Raw genomic sequence first — 23,956 nt, 5'->3', positions numbered from 1 at the left:
CCACTGCCTTCTCCAGGGCAATTAGGGATGGGCAATAAATGCTCAGTGACACACACACATCCCATCAATGAATAAAAAAAAATCTCCCTCCCATCTTAGGACACAGCATGACACCCAGAGTATCACACTCAGCAGCTTTAACACTATCCTGTAAAACTCTTCACACATATCACAAACCCATTAAGAGTATGAAGTAATGGAGCAGAGTAGAGTGAATACCTTTGCCTTCTTTTCTAGGTCAGCTTCGGTCTTTGGACCCAGTAAATTCAGAACCTGGAAGGTGAAAAAGTAGACCTTGAAACTTATTTGACAGAGCACAATTTAAACCATTAATCTAGAAACCTTGCCCCATGATGTGCTGTTCGCATACATTGACACTGAGGTTTGGAGAAAACAGCTAACTGTGGTAATACATTGGGAAAAAGGTGCAGAGTGCGAGTTTCAAACTGGGCTCTACAAGGTCATTCGATTTCTACCTGCTCAGAGCAGAGTGTAACTCATTCAAATCCTCGAGAATTCTCCATTCTTTCTGTTTTGGTGTTTTAATTCAATTTAATTCTAAAATGATGGCACTGATTTCTGTTGGAGAGTAGAAACCATCTTTCAGAAGTTAGGACCTGGAATTACATCAGTATTTGCAGGGGGGTCCCAAGAGTAATGGTATTAGCAGTAGGTACTGGCAATGTGCCCATACTCTCACAGCACAGTCTGAAATCTAACAATGGCCAGTTACGGTGCATTTTAGGATTTTGCTTTTCATGAACAGCACCAAGCCAGCAGCTCACAGTAATAAGGAGCTCATTACTGGCTTTGTACCAGTCACAGCAGGGTTCTGTCATAATCAATGTGTTAAAATACATTTAGAGTATGTCAACTTCAGCAAGCAGATAAAGATAATGTTGACTGTAGTTTCTGAAATATTGTGCAGGCAGTGAAAGCAGAATCAGGTCAGCTGTCACTGTCAAACTCTCCTCCTTAGGTGTTAGCTGCAGCTCTGTGGTAGCACTCTCTCCCTTGGCTGTTTACTAGACTAATACCTGGAATGGGCAGGTTCTCTTATGAGAAAAGGTTGGACAGCCCAGGCTCGCAGCTGCTGGAGTTTAGAAGAGCAAGAGGGGTCTTGACTGAAACATAATTTTCTGAGGGGTCTTGACAGGGTGGATGTGGAAAGGATGTTTCCTCTTGTGGAAGAACCTAGAACTAGGGGTCACTGTTTAAAAATAAGGGGTCGCCCATTTAAGACAGAGATGAGGAGAAATGTTTTCTCTCAGCGGGTTGAGTGTCTTTGGAACTCACTTCCTCAAAAGGCAGTGGAAGCAGAGTCTTTGAATATTTTTAAGGCAGAGGTAGATAGATTCTTGATAAGCAAGGGGGTGAAAGGTTATTGGGGGTAAGTGGGAATGTGGAGTTGAGGTTACAATCAGATCAGCCATGATCTTGTTGAATGGTGGAGCAGGCTCAAGGGGCCGAGTGGCCTACTCCTGCTCCTAATTCATATGTTTGTATGAGTCAAAAAGTTGTGGGTTCAAGCCTCACTCCATCAACATAATCCAGACTGACACTTCAATGCAGTGCAGCGTGGGAATGCTGCACTGTCGGAGGTGCCAGCTTCCAAATGAGAAATTAAACCGAGGCCCTGTTGAAGACAAGATGAAGAGTTCTAAGAAATCATTGACTAGAACAATCTGCTGCACTTGCCTGTAGATCCACTTCATTCTTGATAATCTTCCCATCGGCCCATTTCAGTTTATTTCTCACTTCACCTGGCAGAGACAAAAGTGACATCAAAAAGTCGCAACATTAACCCCTTCTCACAAAACTGACCAGCCATCAACTCATCTTTTTCTGAGAGTTGAAGGAGCTGTTTACTTCACTCTTAGTTAGAATCATAGAAATTAACAGCATAGAAGGTGGCCATTCGACCCAACATGTCTGTCCTGGCCCTTTGAAAGAGCTATTCAATTAGCCCTACAGCCTCTTTCCCCATAGCCCTGCAAATTTTGTCTTTTCAAGTCTTTACCCAATTCTTTTGAAAGTTACTATTGAATCTGCTTCCACTGCCCTTCCAGCTACATATTCCAGATCACTGTGTAAGACCATGGCTCCTCATTTTCCCCTGCTCCATGCTCTTTCTGCAAGTGACCAGCTCCCAAAACTCTACCAATATCATCAGGACGTAGGTACTTGCACTGTGGTAATGCATCATTTTCCTTCTTCCTTGTGGTGACGTACCTCAGTGCTTTACCACATAGTGAAGTGTATCATAATTTAGTAAGGATTTAATAAGTATTTATTTATTTTATATCAATTAACTAATTAGTGATAGAAATGTCAGTTAGAGGGGTGAAGTGCTTCACCTGTGAGATGTGGGAAGTCCGTGACGCTTCCAGCGTTCCGGGAGACTACATCTGCAGGAAGTGTACCCAGTTGCAGCTCCTCACAGACCGCATGGATCGGTTGGAGCGGCAACTGGATGCACTTAGGAGCATGCAGGTGGTGGAAAGCGTCATAGACAGGAGTTTTAGAGAAGTGGTTACACCCAAAGTGCAGGCAGATAGATGGGTGACCGCTAGAAGGGGCAGGCAGTCAGTGCAGGAATCCCCTGTGGCGATCCCCCTTTCGAACAAGCATACCGTTTTGGATACTGTTGGGGGGGATGGCCTATCAGGGGAAAACAGCAGCAGCCAGAGCAGTGGCACCATGGCTGGCACTGTTGTTCAGCAGGGAGGGACAAAGCGCAGAAGAGCAGTAGTTATAGGGGACTCTATAGTCAGGGGCAGATAGGCACTTCTGTGGACGTGAAAGAGACTCCAGGAAGGTATGTTGCCTCCCTGGTGCCAGGGTCAAGGATGCCTCTGAACGGACAGAGGGCATTCTGAAGGGGGAGGGTGAACAGCCAGAGGTTGTGGTACACATCGGTACCAATGACATAGGCAGGAAGAGTGATGAGGTCCTGCAGGGGGAGTTTAGGGAGTTAGGTAGAAAGTTAAAAAACAGGACCTCCAGGGTTATAATCTCTGGATTACTCCCTGTGCCACTTGCCAGTGAGGCTAGAAATAGGAAGATAGTGCAGCTAAACACGTGGCTGAGCAGCTGGTGTAGAAGGGAGGGTTTCAGATATCTGGACCATTGGGCACTCTTCAGGGACAGATGGGACCTGTACAAGAAGGACGGGTTGCATCTAAACTGGAAGGGCACGAATATCCTGGCTGCAAGGTTTGCTAGCGTCACTCGGGAGGGTTTAAACTAGTGTGGCAAAGGGGTGGGAACCAGAGCAGTAGGACAGCAAGTGAAATAATTGAAGGGGAACTAGTAAATAAGGCCAGAAAGACTAAGAGGAAGAGCAGGCAGGGAGATGTTGCTGAGCACAGCGGGACTGGTGGTCTGAAGTGCATTTGCTTCAATGCGAGAAGTATAACAGGTAAGGCAGATGAACTGAGAGCTTGGATTAGTACTTGGAAATATGATGTTGTTGTTATTACAGAGACTTGGTTGAGGGAAGGACAGGATTGGCAGCTAAATGTTCCAGGCTTTAGAAGCTTCAGGTGGGATAGAGGGGGATGTAAAAGGGGTGGGGGAGTTGCATTACTGGTTAAGGAGAATATCACAGCTGTACTGCGGGAGGACACCTCGGAGAGGTCATGCAGGGAGGCAATATGGGTGGAGCTCAGGAATAGGAAGGGTGCAGTCACGATGTTGGAGGTTTACTACAGGCCTCCCAACAGCCAGTGGGAGGTAGAAGAGCAGATATGTAGACAGATTTTGGAAAGATGTAAAGGTAACAGGGTTGTAGTGGTGGGTGATTTTAACTTCCCCAATATTGACTGGGACTCACTTAGTGCTAGGGGCTTGGATGGGGCAGAATTTGTGAGGAGCATCCAGGAGGGCTTCTTGAAACAGTATGTAGATAGTCCAACTAGGGATGGGGCCATTCTGGACCTGGTATTGGGGAATGAGCCCGGCCAGGTGATCGAAGTTTCAGTGGGGGAGCATTTCGGGAGCAGTGACCATAATTCCATAAGTTTTAAGGTACTTGTGGATAAGGATAAGAGTAGTCCTCGGGTGAAGGTGCTAAATTGGGGGAAGGCTAATTATAACACTATTAGGCAGGAACTGAAGAATTTAGATTGGGGGCGGCTGTTTGAGGGTAAATCAACATCTGACATGTGGGAGTCTTTCAAACGTCAGCTGATTAGAATCCAGGACCAGCATGTTCCTGTGAGGAAGAAAGATAAGTTTGGCAAGTTTTGGGAACCTTGGACAACACGGGATATTGCGAGCCTAGTCAAAAAGAAAAAGGAAGCATTTGTAAGGGCTGGAAGGCTAGGAACAGATGAAGCACTTGAGGAATATAAAGACAGTAGGAAGGAACTTAAGCAAGGAGTTAGGAGGGCTAAAAGGGGTCATGAAAAGTCATTGGCAAACAGGATTAAGGAAAATCCCAAGGCTTTTTATCCATATATAAAGAGCAAGAGGGTAACCAAGGAAAGGGTTGGCCCACTCAAGGACAGAGATGGAAATCTATGCGTGGAGCCAGAGGAAATGGGTGAGGTGCTAAATGAGTACTTTGCATCAGTATTCACCAAGGAGAAGGACTTGGTGGATGATGAGCCGAGGGAAGGGAGTGCAGATAGTCTCAGTCATCTCATTATCAAAAAGGAGGTGGTGTTGGGTGTCTTGCAAAGCATTAAGGTAGATATGTCCCCTGGGCCTGATGGGATCTACCCTAGAATACTGAGGGAGGCAAGGGAAGAAATTGCTGGGGCCTTGACAGAAATCTTTGCATCCTCATTGGCAACAGGTGAGGTCCCAGAGGACTGGAGAATAGCCAATGTTGTTCCTTTGTTTAAGAAGGGTGGCAAGGATAATCCAAGAAATTATAGGCCGGTGAGCCTTACATCAGTGGTAGGGAAACTATTAGAGAGGGTTCTTCGGGACAGGATTTACTCCCATTTGGAAACAAAAGAACTTATTAGCGAGAGACAGCATGGTTTTGTGAAGGGGCGGTCGTGTCTTACTAATTTGATTGAGTTTTTTGAGGAGTGACAAAGATGATTGATGAGGGAAGGGCGGTGGATGTTGTCTATATGGACTTTAGTAAGGCCTTTGACAAGGTCCCGCATGGCAGACTGGTACAAAAGGTGAAGTCACACGGGATCAGAGGTGAGCTGGCAAGATGGATACAAAACTGGCTCAGTCACAGAAGACAGAGGGTAACAGTGGATGGGTGTTTTTCTGAATGGAGGGCTGTGACTAGTGGTGTTCCGCAGGGATCAATGCTGAGACCTTTGCTGTTTGTAGTATATATAAATGATTTGGAGGAAAATGTAGCTGGTCTGATTAGTAAGTTTGCGGACGACACAAAGGTTGGTGGAGTTGCGGATAATGGTGAGAATTGTCAGAGGATACAGCAGGATATAGATCAGTTGGAGACTTGGGCGGAGAAATGGCAGATGGAGTTTAGTTTGTTTAGTTTAGTTTAGAGATACAGCACTGAAACAGGCCCTTCGGCCCACCGAGTCTGTGCCGACCATCAACCACCCATTTATACTAATCCTACACTAATCCCATATTCCTACCACATCCCCACCTGTCCCTATATATTTCCCTACCACCTACCTACACTAGGGGCAATTTATAATGGCCAATTAACCTATCAACCTGCAAGTCTTTGGCATGTGGGAGGAAACCGGAGCACCCGGAGGAAACCCACGCAAACACAGGGAGAACTTGCAAACTCCGCACAGGCAGTACCCAGAATCGAACCCGGGTCCCTGGAGCTGTGAGGCTACGGTGCTAACCACTGCGCCACTGTGCCGCCCCTCTAGTATAGACTGGTATATAACTAGTATAGTTTAATCCGGACAAATGTGAGGTAATGCATTTTGGAAGGTCTAATGCAGGTGGGAGGTATACAGTAAATGGCAGAACCCTTAGGAGTATTGACAGGCAGAGAGATCTGGGTGTACAGGTCCACAGGTCACTGAAAGTGGCAACGCAGGTGGATAAGGTAGCCAAGAAGGCATACGGCATGCTTGCCTTCATCGGTTGGGGCATAGAGTATAAAAATTGGCAAGTCATGTTGCAGCTGTACAGAACCTTAGTTAGGCCACACTTAGAATATTGCGTGCAATTCTGGTCGCCACACTACCAGAAGGATGTGGAGGCTTTGGAGAGGGTACAGAGGTGGTTTACCAGGATGTTGCCTGGTCTGGAGGGCATTAGCTATGAGGAGAGATTGGATAAACTCGGATTGTTTTCGCTGGAACGACGGAGGTGGAGGGGCGACATGATAGAGGTTTACAAAGTTATGAGCGGCATGGACATGGTGGATAGTCAGAAGCTTTTTCCCAGGATGGAAGAGTTAGTTACTAGGGGGCATAGGTTTACGGTGAGAGGGGCAAAGTTTAGAGGGGATGTGCGAGGCAAGTTTTTTTTTTTTTTACACAGAGGGTGGTGAGTGCCTGGAACTTGCTGCCAGGGGAGGTGGTGGAAGCAGGTACGATAGCGATGTTTAAGAGACATCTTGCCAAATACATGAATAGGAAGGGAATAGAGGGATACGGACCCCGGAAGTGCAGAAGGTTTTAGTTTCGGCAGGCATCAAGATCAGCGCAGGCTTGGAGGGCCGAATGGCCTGTTCCTGTGCTGTTCTTTGTTCTGGTCAGGGAAATCAGTGATATCCGTGAGTAGCAGCCTCAAACCCTCATCTAACAGAGTGTTCCCAAATTGTCAAGATTATAGAGCTATGTAACAGCATTTGGCAGGATTTCTCATGTGACTTTGGGGTTACAGACCAAAACACTAGCACTCAGCAGTTCCTCCATGCTGTTTTTAAAGCATGTGGACATTTCCGTCAAGGCTGGTGTTTATTGCCCATTCCTAGTCACCCAGAGAGGGTGATGATGGCGGCTCTTCCTGAACCACTGCTGTCCGTGTGGTGAAGGTGAGCAGTTTGATGAAACTGTGTCTTTCTGAGCCACTCCAGAAGGCAGTTAACCACATTGCTCTGGGACTGGGATCACATATAGGCCCTGACAAGGTAACGATGGCATCAGGACATTAGTGAACCAGTTGTGTTTTACAACAATCCGACAGCTTCATGGTCACTTGTACTGAGACCAGCTTTTTATTTCTGGCTTTTCTTAACAACTCTATTCTCAAACTGCCCTGGAGATGCTTGAGCTCACGTGCTCTGGATTATTAGTCCAAGTCTCTAGATTACTGGATCTTGAGATCCCAGTCATGTCCCACCGTTGAAGATCACAGACCCTACATTCTCCTATTCCTAAATAAGATGGCAGATTCCTGACTTGGAGCAGCGGCTATACACTTGGCACTGAGGATCAGTTGCAAGAACCCAGGGAGAGACGAGTGGGCTGAGTGCACTTTTCTCACTTCCTCCTTCTACCACTCACTTTTTCCAAAGTGATGTATATTTTAACACTCACCCATTAACAGCCCCATGTTGAAGTGGTAACGGTCCAGCATGATCTGGTTCCTGAACTTGCTGACTGCTGCTTCAACCTAGGGAAGGCACAATGAGAACATTAAGATGCACTCCTTCCAACTAAAAGAAATGTCATTTCATTTATATCGTAAATACTGCCAGTGTGCCTAAATCATCAAACTACCAACGTCCTCTGCTCCATAAATTATCTTTCCTTAAAAGAGAAATAATTTTCTTATCTGGGTGCCCCAAAACACGCCGGTGTGCGACTCAGGAACTCCAAGCCCCAACAACTCAGCCACTTGAATTTTTTTAGAAGTTCTTGGTCCTGCGTGACTTTTAGTTAAGTATTTGGAAAAGGGCTGTTCTCGATGCTGCTGTCTCATTGCTGGACAAACTCTAAATCAGAATACCAAGCTTTGTTCCATTCAGAAACTTGAGAGAGATAAATGGGGATTAACGGGAAGAGGGACTGAAACTGTATTCTTGTCAGCTGTGCCTTTAGCTGCTTAGGCCCTAATCTGGAACTGATGAAAGGTCACAGAGCTGAAATGTTAACTCTGTTTCTCTATCCACAGATGCTGCCAGACCAGCTGAGCATTTCCAGCACTTAGTTTTATTTCAGATTTCCAGCATCTGCAGTATTTTGTTTTTATTATAAGAAGCCTTTCAGTAAGATGTTTCAGTAAGAACAGAGAAGATGGTATAAGAGGGGGGGGTGGTGTGGCATTGTTAATCAAGGAGAGTATTACAGCGACAGAAAGGACGTTTGAGGACTCGTCTACTGAGGTAGTATGGGCCGAGGTTAGAAACAGGAGAGGTGAGGTCACCCTGTTGGGAGTCTTTTATAGACCTCCGAATAGTTCCAGAGATGTAGAGGAAAGGATAGCGAAGATGATTCTCGACAGGGGCGAGAGTAACAGGGTAGTTGTTATGGGGGACTTTAACTTTCCAAATATCGACTGGAAATACTATAGTTCGAGTACTTTGGATGGGTCAGTTTTTGTCCAGTGTGTGCAGGAGGGTTTTCTGACACAGTATGTAGACAGGCCAACCAGGGGCGATGCCACATTGGATTTGGTACTGGGTAATGAACCCGGCCAGGTGTTAGATTTAGATGTAGGTGAGCACTTTGGTGATAGCGATCACAATTCGGTTAGGTTTACCTTAGCGATGGGCAGGGACAGGTATATACCGCAGAGCAAAAATTATAGCTGGGGGAAAGGAAATTATGATGCGATTAGGCAAGATTTAGGATGTGTAGGATGGGGAAGGAAACTGCAGGGGATGGGAACAATCGAAATGTGGAGCTTATTCAAGGAGCAGCTACTGCGTGTCCTTGATAAGTATGTACCTGTCAGGCAGGGAGGAAGTTGTCGAGCGAGGGAGCCGTGGTTTACTAAAGAAGTTGAAGCGCTTGTCAAGAGGAAGAAGGCGGCTTATGTTAGGATGAGAGGTGAAGGCTCAGTTAGGGCGCTTGAGAGTTACAAGCTAGCCAGGAAGGATCTAAAGGGAGAGCTAAGATGAGCAAGGAGAGGACACGAGAAGTCATTAGCGGATAGGATCAGGGAAAACCCTAAGGCTTTCTATAGGTATATCAGGAATAAAAGAATGACTAGAGTTAGATTAGGGCCAATCAAGGATAGTAGTGGGAAGTTGTGTGTGGAATCAGAGGAGGTAGGGGAAGTGTTAAATGAATATTTTGCGTCAGTATTTACAGTAGAGAAAGAAAATGTTGTCGAGGAGAATACTGAGATTCAGGCTACTAGGCTAGATGGGATTGAGGTTCACAAGGAGGAGGTGTTATCAATTTTGGAAAGTGTGAAAATAGATAAGTCCCCTGGGCCAGATGGGATTTATCCTAGGATTCTCTGGGAAGCCAGGGAGGAGATTGCAGAGCCTTTGTCCTTGATCTTTATGTTGTCATTGTCAACAGGAATAGTGCCGGAAGACTGGAGGATAGCAAATGTTGTCCCCTTGTTCAAGAAGGGGAGTAGAGACAGTCCTGGTAATTATAGACCTGTGAGCCTTACTTCGGTTGTGGGTAAAATGTTGGAAAAGGTTATAAGAGACAGGATTTATAATCATCTTGAAAAGAATAAGTTCATTAGCGATAGTCAGCACAGTTTTGTGATGGGTAGGTCGTGCCTCACAAACCTTATTGAGTTTTTCGAGAAGGTGACCAAACAGGTGGATGAGGGTAAAGCTGTGGATGTGGTGTATATGGATTTCAGTAAGGCGTTTGATAAGGTTCCCCATGGTAGGCTATTGCAGAAAATACGGAAGTATGGGGTTGAAGGTGATTTAGAGCTTTGGATCAGAAATTGGCTAGCTGAAAGAAGACAGAGGGTGGTGGTTGATGGCAAATGTTCATCCTGGAGTTTAGTTACTAGTGGTGTACCGCAAGGATCTGTTTTGGGGCCACTGCTGTTTGTCATTTTTATAAATGACCTCGAAGAGGGTGTAGAAGGGTGGGTTAGTAAATTTGCAGATGACACTAAGGTCGGTGGAGTTGTGGATAGTGCCGAAGGATGTTGTAGGGTACAGAGGGACATAGATAGGCTGCAGAGCTGGGCTGAGAGATGGCAAATGGAGTTTAATGCGGAAAAGTGCGAGGTGATTCACTTTGGAAGGAGTAACAGGAATGCAGAGTACTGGGCTAATGGGAAGATTCTTGGTAGTGTAGATGAACAGAGAGATCTTGGTGTCCAGGTGCATAAATCCCTGAAGGTTGCTACCCAGGTTAGTAGGGCTGTTAGGAGGGCATATGGTGTGTTAGTAGGGGGATCGAGTTTCGGAGCCACGAGGTCATGCTGCAGCTGTACAAAACTCTGGTGAGACCGCACCTGGAGTATTGCGTGCAGTTCTGGTCACCGCATTATAGGAAGGATGTGGAAGCTTTGGAAAAGGTGCAGAGGAGATTTACTACGATGTTGCCTGGTATGGAGGGAAGGTCTTATGAAGAAAGGCTGAGGGACTTGAGGTTGTTTTCGTTGGAGAGAAGGAGGAGAGGTGACTTAATAGAGACATATAAGATAATCAGAGGGTTAGATAGGGTGGATAGTGAGAGTCTTTTTCCTCGGATGGTGATGGCAAACACGAGGGGACATAGCTTTAAGTTGAGGGGTGAAAGATATAGGACAGATGTCAGAGGTAGTTTCTTTACTCAGAGAGTAGTAGGGGCGTGGAACGCCCTGCCTACAACAGTAGTAGACTCGCCAACTTTAAGGGCATTTAAGTGGTCATTGGATAGACATATGGATGAAAATGGAATAGTGTAGGTCAGATGGTTTCACAGGTCGGCGCAACATCGAGGGCCGAAGGGCCTGTACTGCGCTGTAATGTTCTAATTCTAAAAAAAAGCCAATCATGGTATGGGTGAACAGTAGGGTGTCACCCATTTCCTGGGTTATAAATCAGATTTGGAAAGACTATTTGCAGCAGAGCTTGTGTTGCAATAGAACAAGATGGAGTCCACTCACCGCCTCCTCAATCTGTTCCGGTGTCACCAGCACTCCGATACCACATTCTCTCTCAAAGTCTGCGCTGTCAATTGAATCCATCTGATGGCTTTTAATGTAATCTAGAGACGCTAATTGAAGAAACAAAATTATGTTATTTTTGGTTCTGCAAAGTGAGTAAGACTCACTTTTTGATTGGCCACAGTAGGATGCTTAAGTTTTGGGTTAGTGGGTAAAAAGGAGAGATGAGAGGGAGTAAGGGTTAAAGGAGAAACAGAGGAAGATAAGAGAGCAACAGGAAGACACAAAACAATGCATGCAATGGAGCTATTTTAAAAAACCTTGATCAGTGCAATAATTAGGAAAACAGAAGCATGACATATGGGAAGTCAGGGCAAGACAAACCGAAAGTACACTCAATGCAAACCTCTGATGTTGCAATCTGGTCTATAAAGCATTCATCCTCTGGGGTGTGGGGCATTAATCCTATGTAAATACATTCTGGTGCAAAGCAACTAGGTGCCATTGAATGCAGAGTGCTGGACAAAGTATCAAAAAGGGTTGGGCTTTACAGTTGGGAAGAGCTGGAGATGAGGAGACATCGTTTTTTGTTTTACACAGCAAGTTGTTCTGATCTAGGCTGCGCTGCCTGAAAGGGTCGGAGAAGCAGATTCAATAGTTACTTCCAAAAGGGAATTGAATAAATACTTGAAAAGGAATAATTTGCAGGGTTATGTAGGAAAGAGCAAGGGGAGTGGGATTTTTGGGTAGCTCTTTCAAAAAGCCACACAGGCACGATAGGCTGAATAGCTTCCTCCTGTGCTACATCATCCCACGATTTACTTCTGTCGTACATCGCTAAACCACAATCCAATAAAGAGTTTATTCTTCAATCTGTAGTCTAGGGCATGAGAAGCTAATATCTCAAGTAGTCGACTAGATACAGCAATTACTGGGCTCTGCTACACAGGTTAGATGTCACATTTCCCATCCTTACAACACCCCAAAGTCGTTCACAGCCAGTGAATTACACTTGCATTCACTTCCATGTCGGGAAATGCACTAACTAATCAGTGCACACCAAGGTCTCCCCAACAGCTGTGAGATAAATGATCTGTTAATTGTTCTGGTGTTAAGTTTGAGGGAGAAATATTGACCATGCTGCTTATAGTCATTGTACCAATCAGCTTTCTGATACAGATAGATTCATCTTGCTTACCCAAAAGAATTTCCAGCCAGGGTTTGTCCTTACCATTCAGCTGCAGGTCTGAGGTCACTCCCTTGTTTGCGATGTACTTGACCAAGAAGCCCAGACATCTCTGGTCTTTGAGCCGGGTGGCTGCATTATACAGTAGTGTGCCTGTCGCCTTGTCTGGAGTGCAGCCCAAAATTGCTTGTGCCTGGTGTGTTTCGATAGAGAGAGAGAGAGAGTGTGATGATGAGTTGGGAGGTCAGGAAGATAAAAGGAAACTCCTCCCTCATTCAACTTTTGCCAGAAACTGCAAAGCTTCTCCAGGGTATGGAAAACCAGAAGTGACATTCCCAGAAAATACAATGTGTGATTCCTGTTCAGCTCCCCATTGCAGCAAACACTGGCCTTTAGCTTCAACCCACACACCAATTACTATGGCTGTCTTAATATAAAAGCAAAATACTGCGGATGCTGGAAATCTGAAATAAAAACAAGAAATGCTGGAATCACTCAGCAGGTCTGGCAGCATCTGTGGAGAGAGAAGCAGAGTTAACGTTTCGGGTCAGTGACCCTTCTTCGGAACTGCTGGCTATGGCTGTCTTGCTTTTTTCTGTTTATCATATTAACCCCAGTTATTCCTTTACATGAAGCTCTCCCGTGTCTCTTCATCCCTCTCCCCAATGTTTCCACATTTCTTTCTCCATTCTATACTCTCACCATTATTTGAATGGAAAATCTTTCCATCACCCAACTCGTTTTTCTTTCATTAACTTGTGCTGTTTCCATTTCTTTTCTATTTTGCTAACACTGAAATGTCACTTTACCCCTCAGCATTCAATCTGAAGGTTCCACAACCAAAACACCACAACTTGTCCCATCAAACACTCCCTGGACAGGTACAGCATGGGGTTACATACAGAGTAAAGATAGTCTATATGGAACCATTTGTAACAACATTGAATACACTGATTGATGAGCTGTCAAACAAGTATTTTTCATATTAAATAAATAAAAGCATAACTGTAAAAATGCTTTCAATTTTACTTGCCAGGCTGAAAAATGATAGGGTGACATTGCCTGACCCTGCCCTGCCTTTTCTAGCAGTATTGGAAAATTGCCCAGGTATGTCCTGTACACAAAAAGCAGGACAAATCCAACCTGGCCAACTACCGCCCCATCAGCCTACTCTCAATCATCAGTAAAGTGATGGAAGGTGTCATGAACAGTGCCATCAGGCGGCACTCACTTAGCAATAACCTGCTCAGTGACACTCAGTTTGAGTTCCGCCAGGGTCACTCAGCTCCTGACCTCATTACAGCCTTGGTTCAAACATGGACAAAAGAGCTGAACTCAAGAGGTGAGGTGTGAGTGACTGCCCTTGACATCAAGGCAGCATTTGACCGAGTATGGCATCAAGGAGCCCTAGCAAAACTGAGGCCAATGGGAATCAGGAGGAAAACCCTCCGCTGGCTGGAGTCATACCTAGCGCAAAGGAAGATGGTTGTGGTTGTTGGAGGTCAATCATCTGAGTTCCAAAACATCACTGCAGGAGTTCCTCAGGGTAGTGTCCTAGGCCCAACCATCTTCAGCTGCTTCATCAATGACCTTCCTTCAATCATAAGGTAAGAAGTGGGGATGCTCGCTGATGATTGCACAATGTTCAGCACCATTCGTGACTCCTCAGATACTGAAGCAGTCTGTGTAGAAATGCAGCAAGACCTGGACAATATCCAGGCTTGGGCTGATAAGTGGCAAGTAACATTCGTGCCACACAAGTGCCAGGCAATGACCATCTCCAACAAGAGAGAATCTAACCAGCTCCCCTTGACATTCAATAGCATTACCATCACTCAATCCCCCACTATCAACATCCTGGGGGTTACCATTGACCAGAAACTGAACTGGAGTAGCCATATAAATACCGTGGCTACAAGAGCAGGTCAGAGGCTAGGAATCCTGAGGCGAGTAACTCACCTCCTGACTCCCCAAAGCCTGTCCACCATCTACAAGGCACAAATCAGGAGTATGATGGAATACTCTTCACTTGCTTGGATGGGTGCAGCTCCAACAACACTCAAGAAGCTCAACACCATCCAGGACAAAGCAGCCCGCTTGATTGGCACCCCATCCACAAACATTCACTCCCTCAAACACCGACACACAGTGGCAGCAGTGTGTACCATCTACAAGATGCACTGCAGCAATGCACCAAGGCTCCTTAGACAGCACCTTCCAAACCCACGACCTCTACCAACTAGAAGGACAAGGGCAGCAAATGCATGCGAACACCAACACCTGCAAGTTCCCCTCCTAGTCACACACCATCCTGACTTGGAACTATATCGCCGTTCCTTCACTGTCGCTGGGTCAAAATCCTGGAACTCCCTCCCTAACAGCACTGTGGGTGTACCTACCCCATATGGACTGCAGCGGTTCAAAAAGGCAGCTCACCACCACCTTCTCAAGAGCAGGATTTGAAATAAATGCTGGCCTGGCCAGCGACGCCCACATCCCATGAATGAATAAAAAAAAATTGTGAACTGTGAGGAGGGTAGTGACAGACGAGTGGCACGTGAAATTTAACGCAGAAAAATGTGAACTGATTCAATTTGGTAGGAAGAACGAGAAAAGGCAATATAAAATAAACGGTACAATTCTAAAGGGGGTGCAGGAAAAGAGGGACCTGGGGTATATGTGCACAAAACATTGAAGGTTGCACGGCAAGTTGAAAAAGCAGTTAATAAAGCATACGGAATCCTGGGCTTTATAAATAGGGGCACAGAGTACAGAGCAAGGAAGATATGATAAACCTGTACAAAACACTGGTCCTGGGCAGAACACTTTAGGAAGGATGTTAAAGCATTAGAGAGGGTACAGAAAAGATTTACGAGAATGGTTCCAGGCATCAGGAATTTCAGTTATATGGTTAGGTTGGAGAAGCTGCGGCAGTTCTCCTTAGAGAAGTGAAGATTGAGAGAAGATTTGAGAGGTGTTCAAAATCACGAAGTGTCTGGACAGAATGGATCGGGGAAATCTGTCCCATTGGCGGAAGGATTGAGAACCAGAGTACACTGATTTAAGGTGACTCGAAGAAGGAACAGTGACATGAGCAAAAGCTTGTTTGTGCAGCCAGTGGTTCGGATCTGGAATGCACTGCCTGACAGTGTGGTGGAGGCAGATTCAATCATGGCTTTCAAAAGAGAATTGGATAATTATCTGAACAGAAAATATTTGCAGGGCTACACGGAAAGGCACAGGAGTGGGACTAGCTGAGTTGATTCTGCAGAGAGTAACCATCAGTACGATGGGCTGAGTGGCCTCCTTCTGTACTGTAACCATTCTATGATTCGGTCAGAATGGTAATTCTCTTTGTAGTAACTCCCTGTCTGAGAAAGCATTCATCTGCAAAGCCAATGCTACAAATCAATAATTGCTTTATCCAAGTGGTTACAGCTTGAAATCAAATTTATATTTTTATATATTTTATATTTAAAAGTAATCATTTAAAACCTCACCTATGTTCTCTGGCTCCACACACACAATGCCACTTTGGTCCCCAATGGGCCCTACTCTTTCCCTGGTTATCCTCTTGCCCTTAATATACTTATAAAACGCCTTAGGATTTTCCTTTATCTTGCCTGCCAGTGTTTTTTCATGTCCCCTCTTTGCTCTCCTAATTACTTTTTTAAGTAACCCCCTACACTTTCTATTCTCCTCTAGGATCTCTGCTGTTTTCAACGCTTTGACTCTGCCATAAGCCTCCTTTTTTTCCTGATCCAATCCTCTGTATCAATTGACATCCCGGGCTCTCTGGACTTGGTGGTCCTACCCTTCACCTTTACAGGTACATGTTGGTTCTGAACTCTCACTATTTCCTCTTTGAATGACTCCCACTGGTCTGATGTAGACTTTCCTACAAGTAGCTGCTCCCAGTCCACTTTGGTCAGATCCTGTTTTATCATATTGAAATCGGCTTTCCCCCAATTCAGTACTTTTATTTCTGTTCCCACTTTGTCCTTTTCCATAACTACCTTATATCTTACAGAGTTATGGTCACTATCCCCGAAATGCTCCCCCACTGACATTTCTACCACTTGTCCAGCTTCATTCCCTAGGATTAGGTCCAGTACTGCCCCTTCTCTTGAAGGACTTTCTACATACTGGCTCAAAAAGCTCTCCTGTATGCATTTTAAGAATTCTGCCCCCTTTAAGCCTTTTGCACTCAGACTATCCCAGTTGATACTGGGGAAGTTGAAGTCCCTATTATTACCCTATTCCCTATTATTTTTTCACCTCTCTGAGATTTGCCTACATATCTGCTCCTCTATCTCTTCCTGACTGTTTGGAGGCCTGTAGTACACTCCCAGCCAAGTGATTGCCCGCTTTTTGTTTTTAAGTCCTACCCATATGGCCTCATTTGAGGAACCTTTTAAGATATCATCCCTCCTTACTGCAGTAATTGACTTTAAAGGCCTGCTATCCAACCAGGACCCAACGGGACCCGATGACATGTATCGGGTTCGGGATCCTCTTCCGGATCCGGTTTTCGGGCTCAGGCCGAGTCAGGTTGGGCCGGACACGCATGGTAAGTGCTCTGCTGCTAAGTATTGAAATTTTAAAAACTTACCTGAGCTGGGAGTCTGGGACGAAACTGAGTCTGCGCAGTGAGCGAGTGACATCACTATGAGGTCATCACGCATGCGCTGCAGCTTCCTGGAGGTTCCGAGTCAGAAGGTAAGGAAAGGGATGGTCGGGCTCGGGTCAGGTCGAGTTCTTTTTCCCGACCTGAGCAGGCCTTTAATTGACTCCTTGATCAACAGTGCAATACCACCTCCTCCCCTGTCACGCCTGAAGATTCTATACCCTGGAATACTGAGCTGCCAGTCCTGCCCTTCCCTCAACCATGTCTCTGTGATAGCAGTAACATCATAACCCTATGTGTTAATCAATGCTCTGAATTCATCTGCCTTACTAGTAAGACTCCTTGCATTAAAATAGATGCAATCCAGCCTTGCATTGTTTGCTTGTGCAACAGGTCTATATTTGCTCTGCCTTCCAGACTGACTCAGTTTCTCTTCTTTATTTGACTGTGCATCACCCCCTACTGTACCTCCAGTCTGTGTATCCCGCCCCCTGCCAAATTAATTTAAGTGCCCCACACCGCCACCCCCAACCCCACACAACACTAGCAAAGCCCACAGCAAGGATGTTGGTCCCGTTCCGGTTCAGGTGCAACCCATCCAACTTGTATAGGTCTCACCTTCACCAGAAACAGACCCAGTGATCCAGGAAACTAAAGCCCTCCCACCTGCACCACGTCTTCAGCCACACATTCATCTGCTCTATCCTCCTATTCCTATACTCACTAGAACGTGGCACCGGGAGCAATCCAGAGATTACAACCTTTGAGGTCCTGCTTTTTAATCTGCTACCTAGCTCCCTAAATTCTTGTTGCAGGACCACATCCCTCTTTCTACTTATATCATTGGTACCTATGTGTACCATGACCTCTGACTGCTCCCCCACCCTCTTCAGAATGTCCTGCAGCCGCTTTGTGACATCCTTGACGCTAGCACCAGGAAGACAATGTACCTTCTTGGAGTCACTTTCCTACTCTTTCCCAATAACGTTTCAATTTTTTTCCTTTTCAAGTATTTATCCAATTTCCTTTTGGAAGTTACTATTGAATCAGCTTCCACCACCCTTTCAAGGCAGCACATTCCAGATCACAACTCATTGTATAAACAGTTGTTTTTCCTGTCACCTCTCTTTCTTTAGTCTATTACCTAGAGAGAGATGGAGAGAATACAGCAGCCAGTGCATCTGAGCAAACCCACACTCTCAGATTCCACTGCCAAATGCACTAGTGTAAGCAGGAATTAACACATGGTGGTGAGGAGCAGCAGGTATTGTCCGTCGTAGTACAGAAATGTAGAAAATAGGAGCAGGAGTAGGCCATTCGGCCCTTCGAGCCTGCTCCGCCATTCATTATAATCACGGCTGATCATCCAACTCAGTAACCTGTTCCCGCTTTCGTCCCATACCCTTTGATCCCTTTAGACCCAAGAGCTATATCTAACTCCTTCTTGAAAACATACAATGTTTTGGCCTGTCGATGGTAGGCAGGCTCTGGCTGGGTTCCTGCACCATCTGGGCCTTCAGGACTTGCAGGACATGCAACCTATTTCCAGAGAAGGGACAGCTACTAAATGCAGTAGTTTCTGTGGAGTAAATGCTGCAAACTCTGGGAATAAACATGGTCCGAGTTCAGGAACTCAGATTAACAGCTAACAATATATTGCAGTTCGCCAAGGAGGGCAAGGGGCAACTGTCCCAGCAACTCAGCTCGGGGGTCAGGTCAGAGCTCGGGGGTCAGGTCAGAGCTCGGGGGTCAGGTCAGAGCTCGGGGGTCAGGTCAGAGCTCGGGGGTCAGGTCAGAGCTCGGGGGTCAGGTCAGAGCTCGGGGGTCAGGTCAGGGGTCAGGCCCGGGCCTGCTTCGCTCCCCCAAGGCTGAAATCGGGGGTGGGCCGCACCGCCGCGACTTCATTGTAAGGCAAGGCGGCGACCTGGCGCTGCCCGGATCACTGCTCTCACCTGCTGTATGGCCTGTGTGAGGAGGCCGCTCAGCGCCTCGTTCTTTAGGGTCTCCTTCGCCTTCTGCTCACTCAGCCCGATCCCACACAACAGCTCCAAGCCCGCCATTGCTTCCCACGACCGGCTCCGCACCGCCTGACCAATCACACCGCACGTCACAGCGTCTCCGCACCGCCTGACCAATCACACCGCACGTCACAGCGTCTCCGCACCGCCTGACCAATCACACCGCACGTCACAGCGTCTCCGCACCGCCTGACCAATCACACCGCACGTCACATCGTCTCCGCACCGCCTGACCAATCACACCGCCCGGCAGAGCGGCTGCACACAGTCCAACCAATCACACCGCCCGGCACACAGCGCCCCCTCTCCCGCGCCTACAGGCCAAACCCACATGAACAGGAATCCCTTGCAATCGCAGGAGGTGTAATACGTGCATCTCATCTACCGATTAGGCACACTACAGCCTGCCAGACTGAACATTGAGTTCAATAATTTCAGAGCATGACAGCCCCCCATTTTACTGTGGAGAAGGTCATGGAAGCTAGTGAGTTCAAGGGAGGGAACAGCGATATCCTGGAGCATATCAACATTACAAAGGAGGAGGTGTTGGAGGTTTTGAAGCGCATTAATGTGGATAAATCCCCAGGGCCTGACCAGGTGTATCCCAGGATGCTCTGGGAAACAAGGGAGGAGATTGCTGGGGCCCTGGCGGAGATTTTTGTATCATCTTTAGCCACGGGTGAGGTACCAGAAGACTGGAGGATAGCTAATGTTGTGCCTTTATTTAAGAAGGGCAGCAGGGATAAGCCAGGGAACTACAGGCCGGTGAGCCTTACATCAGTGGTGGGAAAGATATTGGAAGGGATTCTGAGAGACAGGATTTATATGCATTTGGAAAGGCAAGGTCTGATTAGGGATAGTCAGCATGGCTTTGTGCGTGGGAAATCATGTCTCACGAATTTGATTGAGTTTTTTGAGGAGGTGACCAAGAGGATTGACGAGGGCAGGGCGATGGACATTGTCTACATGGACTTTAGCAAGACCTTTGACTAGGTCTCGCATGGTAGCCTGGTCTGGAAGGTTCGAACACATGGGATCCAGGGTGAGCTAGCAAATTGGATACAAAATTGGCTTGGTGATAGGAGGCAGAGGGTGGTAGTGGAGGGTTGTTTTTCAGATTGGAGGCTGGTGATCGGTGCTGGGTCCTCTGTTGTTTGTCATATACATTAATGACTTCGATGTGAATGTAAGGGGCATGATTAGTAAGTTTGCAGATGACAGCAAAATTAGTGGTATAGTGGACAGTGAAGAAGGTTGTCTAAGGTTACAACAGGATATAGTTCAACTGGGAAAGTGGGCAAGGGAGTGGCAAATAGAATTTAACGCAGACAAGTGCGAAGTGATGCATTTTGGGAAGTTAAACCAGGGCAGGACATATACTGTGAATGGCAGGGCCCTGGGGAGTGTTGTTGAGCAGAGAGACCTTGGGGTGCAAGTACATAGTTCCCTGAAAGTGGCAACACAGGTAGACAGGGTGGTGAAGAAGGCGTATGGCATGCTTGCCTTCATCGGCCGAGGCACTGAGTACAAGAGTTGGGACGTCATGTTACAGTTGTACATAACGTTGGTTAGGCCGCATTTGGAGTACTGTGTGCAGTTCTGGTCGCCGCACTACAGGAAAGATGTGATTAAGCTAGAGAGGGTGCAGAAAAGATTCACAAGGATGTTGCCTGATTTGGAGGGCTTGAGTTATAAAGAGAGATTGGATAGGCAGGGTCTGTTTTCCCTGGAGTGAAGGAGGCTGAGAGGGGACATGATAGAGGTATATAAAATTATGAGAGGCATAGATAGGGTAGATAGCCAGAGTCTGTTTCCCAGGGTAGGAGTGACTAAAACTAGAGGGCATAGATTTAAGGTGAGAGGGAGGAGGTTTAAAGGGGATCAAAGCGGCAAATTTTTCACACAAAGAATAGTGGGTATCTGGAATGAGCTGCCTGAGGAGGTGGTGGAGGCAGGAACAGTAGCGACATTTAAGAGGCATCTGGACAGGTACTTGAATGAGAAAGGCATAGAGGGATGTGGAATTAATGCAGGCAGGTGGGATTAGTATAGATAGGCATTATGGTCGGCATGGACGTGGTGGGCCGAAGGGCCTGTTCCTATGCTGTATGACTCTATGACTCTACTTGCGGCTGTTCAATTTTCAGTCCATTAACACCCTATTTGTACTAATGCTTTGTATTTCAAATACCATTAACATATTGGTTGCCTTTGCTCCATGACCTTATGGTCAGCTATTCTGTGACCTTGTCCTATCTACACCTTCTCCTTTGTTATCTCTTGCCCCACCCCCGCTTTACTTGCTTATAACCTTTCATATTTCTAATATTTGCCAGTTCTGATGAAGGGTCACTGACCTGAAACGTTAACTCTGCTTCTCTCTGCACAGATGCTGCCAGACCTGCTGAGTATTTCCAGCATTTCTTGTTTTTATTTCAGATTTCCAGCATCCGCAGTATTTTGCTTTTATATTATGAACAGGAATCCAATCGGGCGCAGTGATTGGCCAGCGGTGGTCATGGGGGTTTGTGTCAGTTGCAGTTTCACTCAGTTGGATCCTGACTGGATCTAAAGGTTCATAGAATCAGAGAATGGTTACAGTGCAGAGGGAGGCCACTCGGCCCTTTGTGTCTGTGCTGGCTCTCTGCAAGAGCAATTCATCTCGTTCCACTCCCCCCACCTTTTCCCTGTCACCCTATAATTTCTTTCTCCTCAGATAATTATCCAATTCCCTTTTGAAAGCCCTGATTGAATCTGCCTCCGGCACACACTCCGGATCCTAAACACTCGCTGAGTAAAAAGGTTTTTCCTCAGATCACCTTTGCTTATTGTGCCAATCACCTTAAATCTGTGTCCTCTGGTTCTGGATGCTTCTGCCAACGGGAACAGTTTCTCCGTATCTACTCTCTTCAGACCCCTCGTGAACGAATATAAAGCCCAGGATCCTGTTTCCTTTTTCACCACTTTCTCAACCTGCCCTTCTACCTCCAATGATTTGTGCACATATACCCCCAGGTCTCTGTGTTTGTACAACCCCTTTAGAATGGTACCCATTATTTTATAGTGTCTCTCCTCATTCTTCTTACCATAATGTATCCCTTCACACTTTTCGATATTAAATTTCATCTGCTACGTGTCTGCACATTCCAACAGCCTGTCTACGGCCTCGGGACATTTATCACTATCCTCCTCACAAGTGTGTAACATCTGCAAATTTTAAAAATTGTGTCCTGCACACCTAAGTCATAGAGTCACTTATGGCACAGAAGAAGGCCCTTCGGCCCATCAAGTCCATGCCGGCTTTCCACGGAGTTATCAGGTGAGACCTACTGCCCCGCTCAATTCCCGTAGCCTACGTCATTAATACTGATAAAGAAAAGCAGGTCTCCTACCACCGACCCCTGGGGAACCCCACTATATTTTCTTTTTACTCATTCAAAGGATGTGGGCGTCACTGGCCAGGCCTGCATTTATTGCCCATCCCTAAGTGCCCTTGTGGAGGTGGTGGTGAGCTGCCTCCTTGAACCGCTGCAGTCCATGTGGGGTAGGTACACCCACAGTGCTGTTAGGAAGGGAGTTCCAGGATTTTGACCCAGCGACAGTGAAGGAACGGCGATATAGTTCCAAGTCAGGATGGTGTGTGACTTGGAGGGGAACTTGCAGGTGGGTGGTGTTCCCATGCATCGGCTGCCCTTGTCCTTCTAGTTGGTAGAGGTCACAGGTTTGGAAGGAGCCTTGGTGAGTTGCTGCAGTGCATCTTGTAGATGGTACACACTGCTGCCACTGTGCGTGGGTGGTGGAGTGAGTGAATGTTTGTGGATGGGGTGCCAATCAAGCGGGCTGCTTTGTCCTGGATGGTGTTGAGTTTTTTTGAGTGTTGTTGGAGTTGCACCCATCCAGGCAAGTGGAGAGTATTCCATCACACTCCTGCCTTGTACCTTGTGGACAGGCTTTGGGGAGTCAGGAGGTGAGTTACTCACCACAGGATTCCTAGCCTCTGACCTGCTCTTGTAGCCACGGTATTTATATGGCTACTCCAGTTCAGTTTCTGGTCAATTGTAGCCACTAGGATGTTGATAGTGGGGGATTCAGCGATGGTAATGCTGTTGAATGTCAAGGGGAGATGGTTAGATTCCCTCTTGTTGGAGATGGTCATTGCCTGGCACTTGTGTGGCGCAAATGTTACTTGCCACTTATCAGCCCAAGCCTGGATATTGTCCAGGTCTTGCTGCATTTCTACACGGACTGCTTCAGTATCTGAGGAGTTGCGAATGGTGCTGAACATTGTGCAATCATCAGCGAACATCCCCACTTCTGACCTTATGATTGCAGGAAGGGCGGCACAGTGGTTAGCAACGCAGCCTCACAGCTCCAGCGACCCGGGTTCAGTTCTGGGTACTGCCTGCACGGAGTTTGCAAGTTCTCAAAGAACAATACAGCACAGGAACAGGCCATTCGGCCCTCCAAGCCTGCGCCGATCTTGATGCCTGCCTAAACTAACACCTTCTGCACTTCCGGGGCCCATATCCCTCTATTCCCTTCCTATTCATGCATTGGTCAAGATGTCTCTTAAATGTCGCTATTGTATCTGCTTCCACCACCTCCCCTGGCAGCAAGTTCCAGGCACTCACCACCCTCTGTGTAAAAAACTTGCCTCGCACATCTTCTCTAAACTTTGCCCCTCGCACCTTAAACCTATGTCCCCTAGTAACTGACTCTTCCACCCTGGGAAAAAGCTTCTGACTATCCACTCTGTCCATGCCGCTCATAACTTTGTAAACCTCTATCATGTCGCCCCTCCACCTCCGTCGTTCCAGTGAAAACAATCCGAGTTTTTCCAACCTCTCCTCATAGCTAATGCCCTCCAGACCAGGCAACATCCTGGTAAACCTCCTCTGTACCCTCTCCAAAGCCTGCACATCCTTCTGGTAGTGTGGCGACCAGAATTGCACGTAATATTCTAAGTGTGGCCTAACTAAGGTTCTGTACAGCTGCAACATGACTTGCCAATTTTTATACTCTATGTCCCGACCGATGAAGGCAAGCATGCCGTATGCCTTCTTGGCTACCTTATCCACCTGCGTTGCCACTTTCAGTGACCTGTGGACCTGTACACCCAGATCTCTCTGCCTGTCAATACTCCTAAGAGTTCTGCCATTTACTGTATACCTCCCACCTGCATTAGACCTTCCA

At 46.6% G+C, this 23,956-nt stretch overlaps 1 protein-coding gene across 2 annotated transcripts in view; it reads right to left on the bottom strand.

Moving 5' to 3' along the window:
- Positions 1-18,842, bottom strand: part of qars1 (glutaminyl-tRNA synthetase 1) — a 106,773-nt gene extending 87,931 nt beyond the window's left edge. For both annotated transcript variants that reach the window (XM_068052214.1, XM_068052215.1), the window contains exons 1-6: positions 18,698-18,842; positions 12,164-12,311; positions 10,933-11,042; positions 7,452-7,527; positions 1,699-1,763; positions 220-273 (exon numbers count right to left, since the gene is read on the bottom strand). In XM_068052214.1, coding sequence (XP_067908315.1) covers positions 220-273; positions 1,699-1,763; positions 7,452-7,527; positions 10,933-11,042; positions 12,164-12,311; positions 18,698-18,805 — 561 coding nt within the window. In that variant the 5' untranslated portion in view covers positions 18,806-18,842. The remainder of the gene's footprint in view (positions 1-219; positions 274-1,698; positions 1,764-7,451; positions 7,528-10,932; positions 11,043-12,163; positions 12,312-18,697) is intronic.
- Positions 18,843-23,956: the final 5,114 nt, after the last annotated feature.

This window comes from Heterodontus francisci, chromosome 19, assembly GCF_036365525.1.
Source record: "Heterodontus francisci isolate sHetFra1 chromosome 19, sHetFra1.hap1, whole genome shotgun sequence".
In the NCBI taxonomy this organism is placed as follows: Eukaryota; Metazoa; Chordata; class Chondrichthyes; order Heterodontiformes; family Heterodontidae; genus Heterodontus; species Heterodontus francisci.
This window is presented reverse-complemented; position numbering and strand designations above follow the sequence as displayed.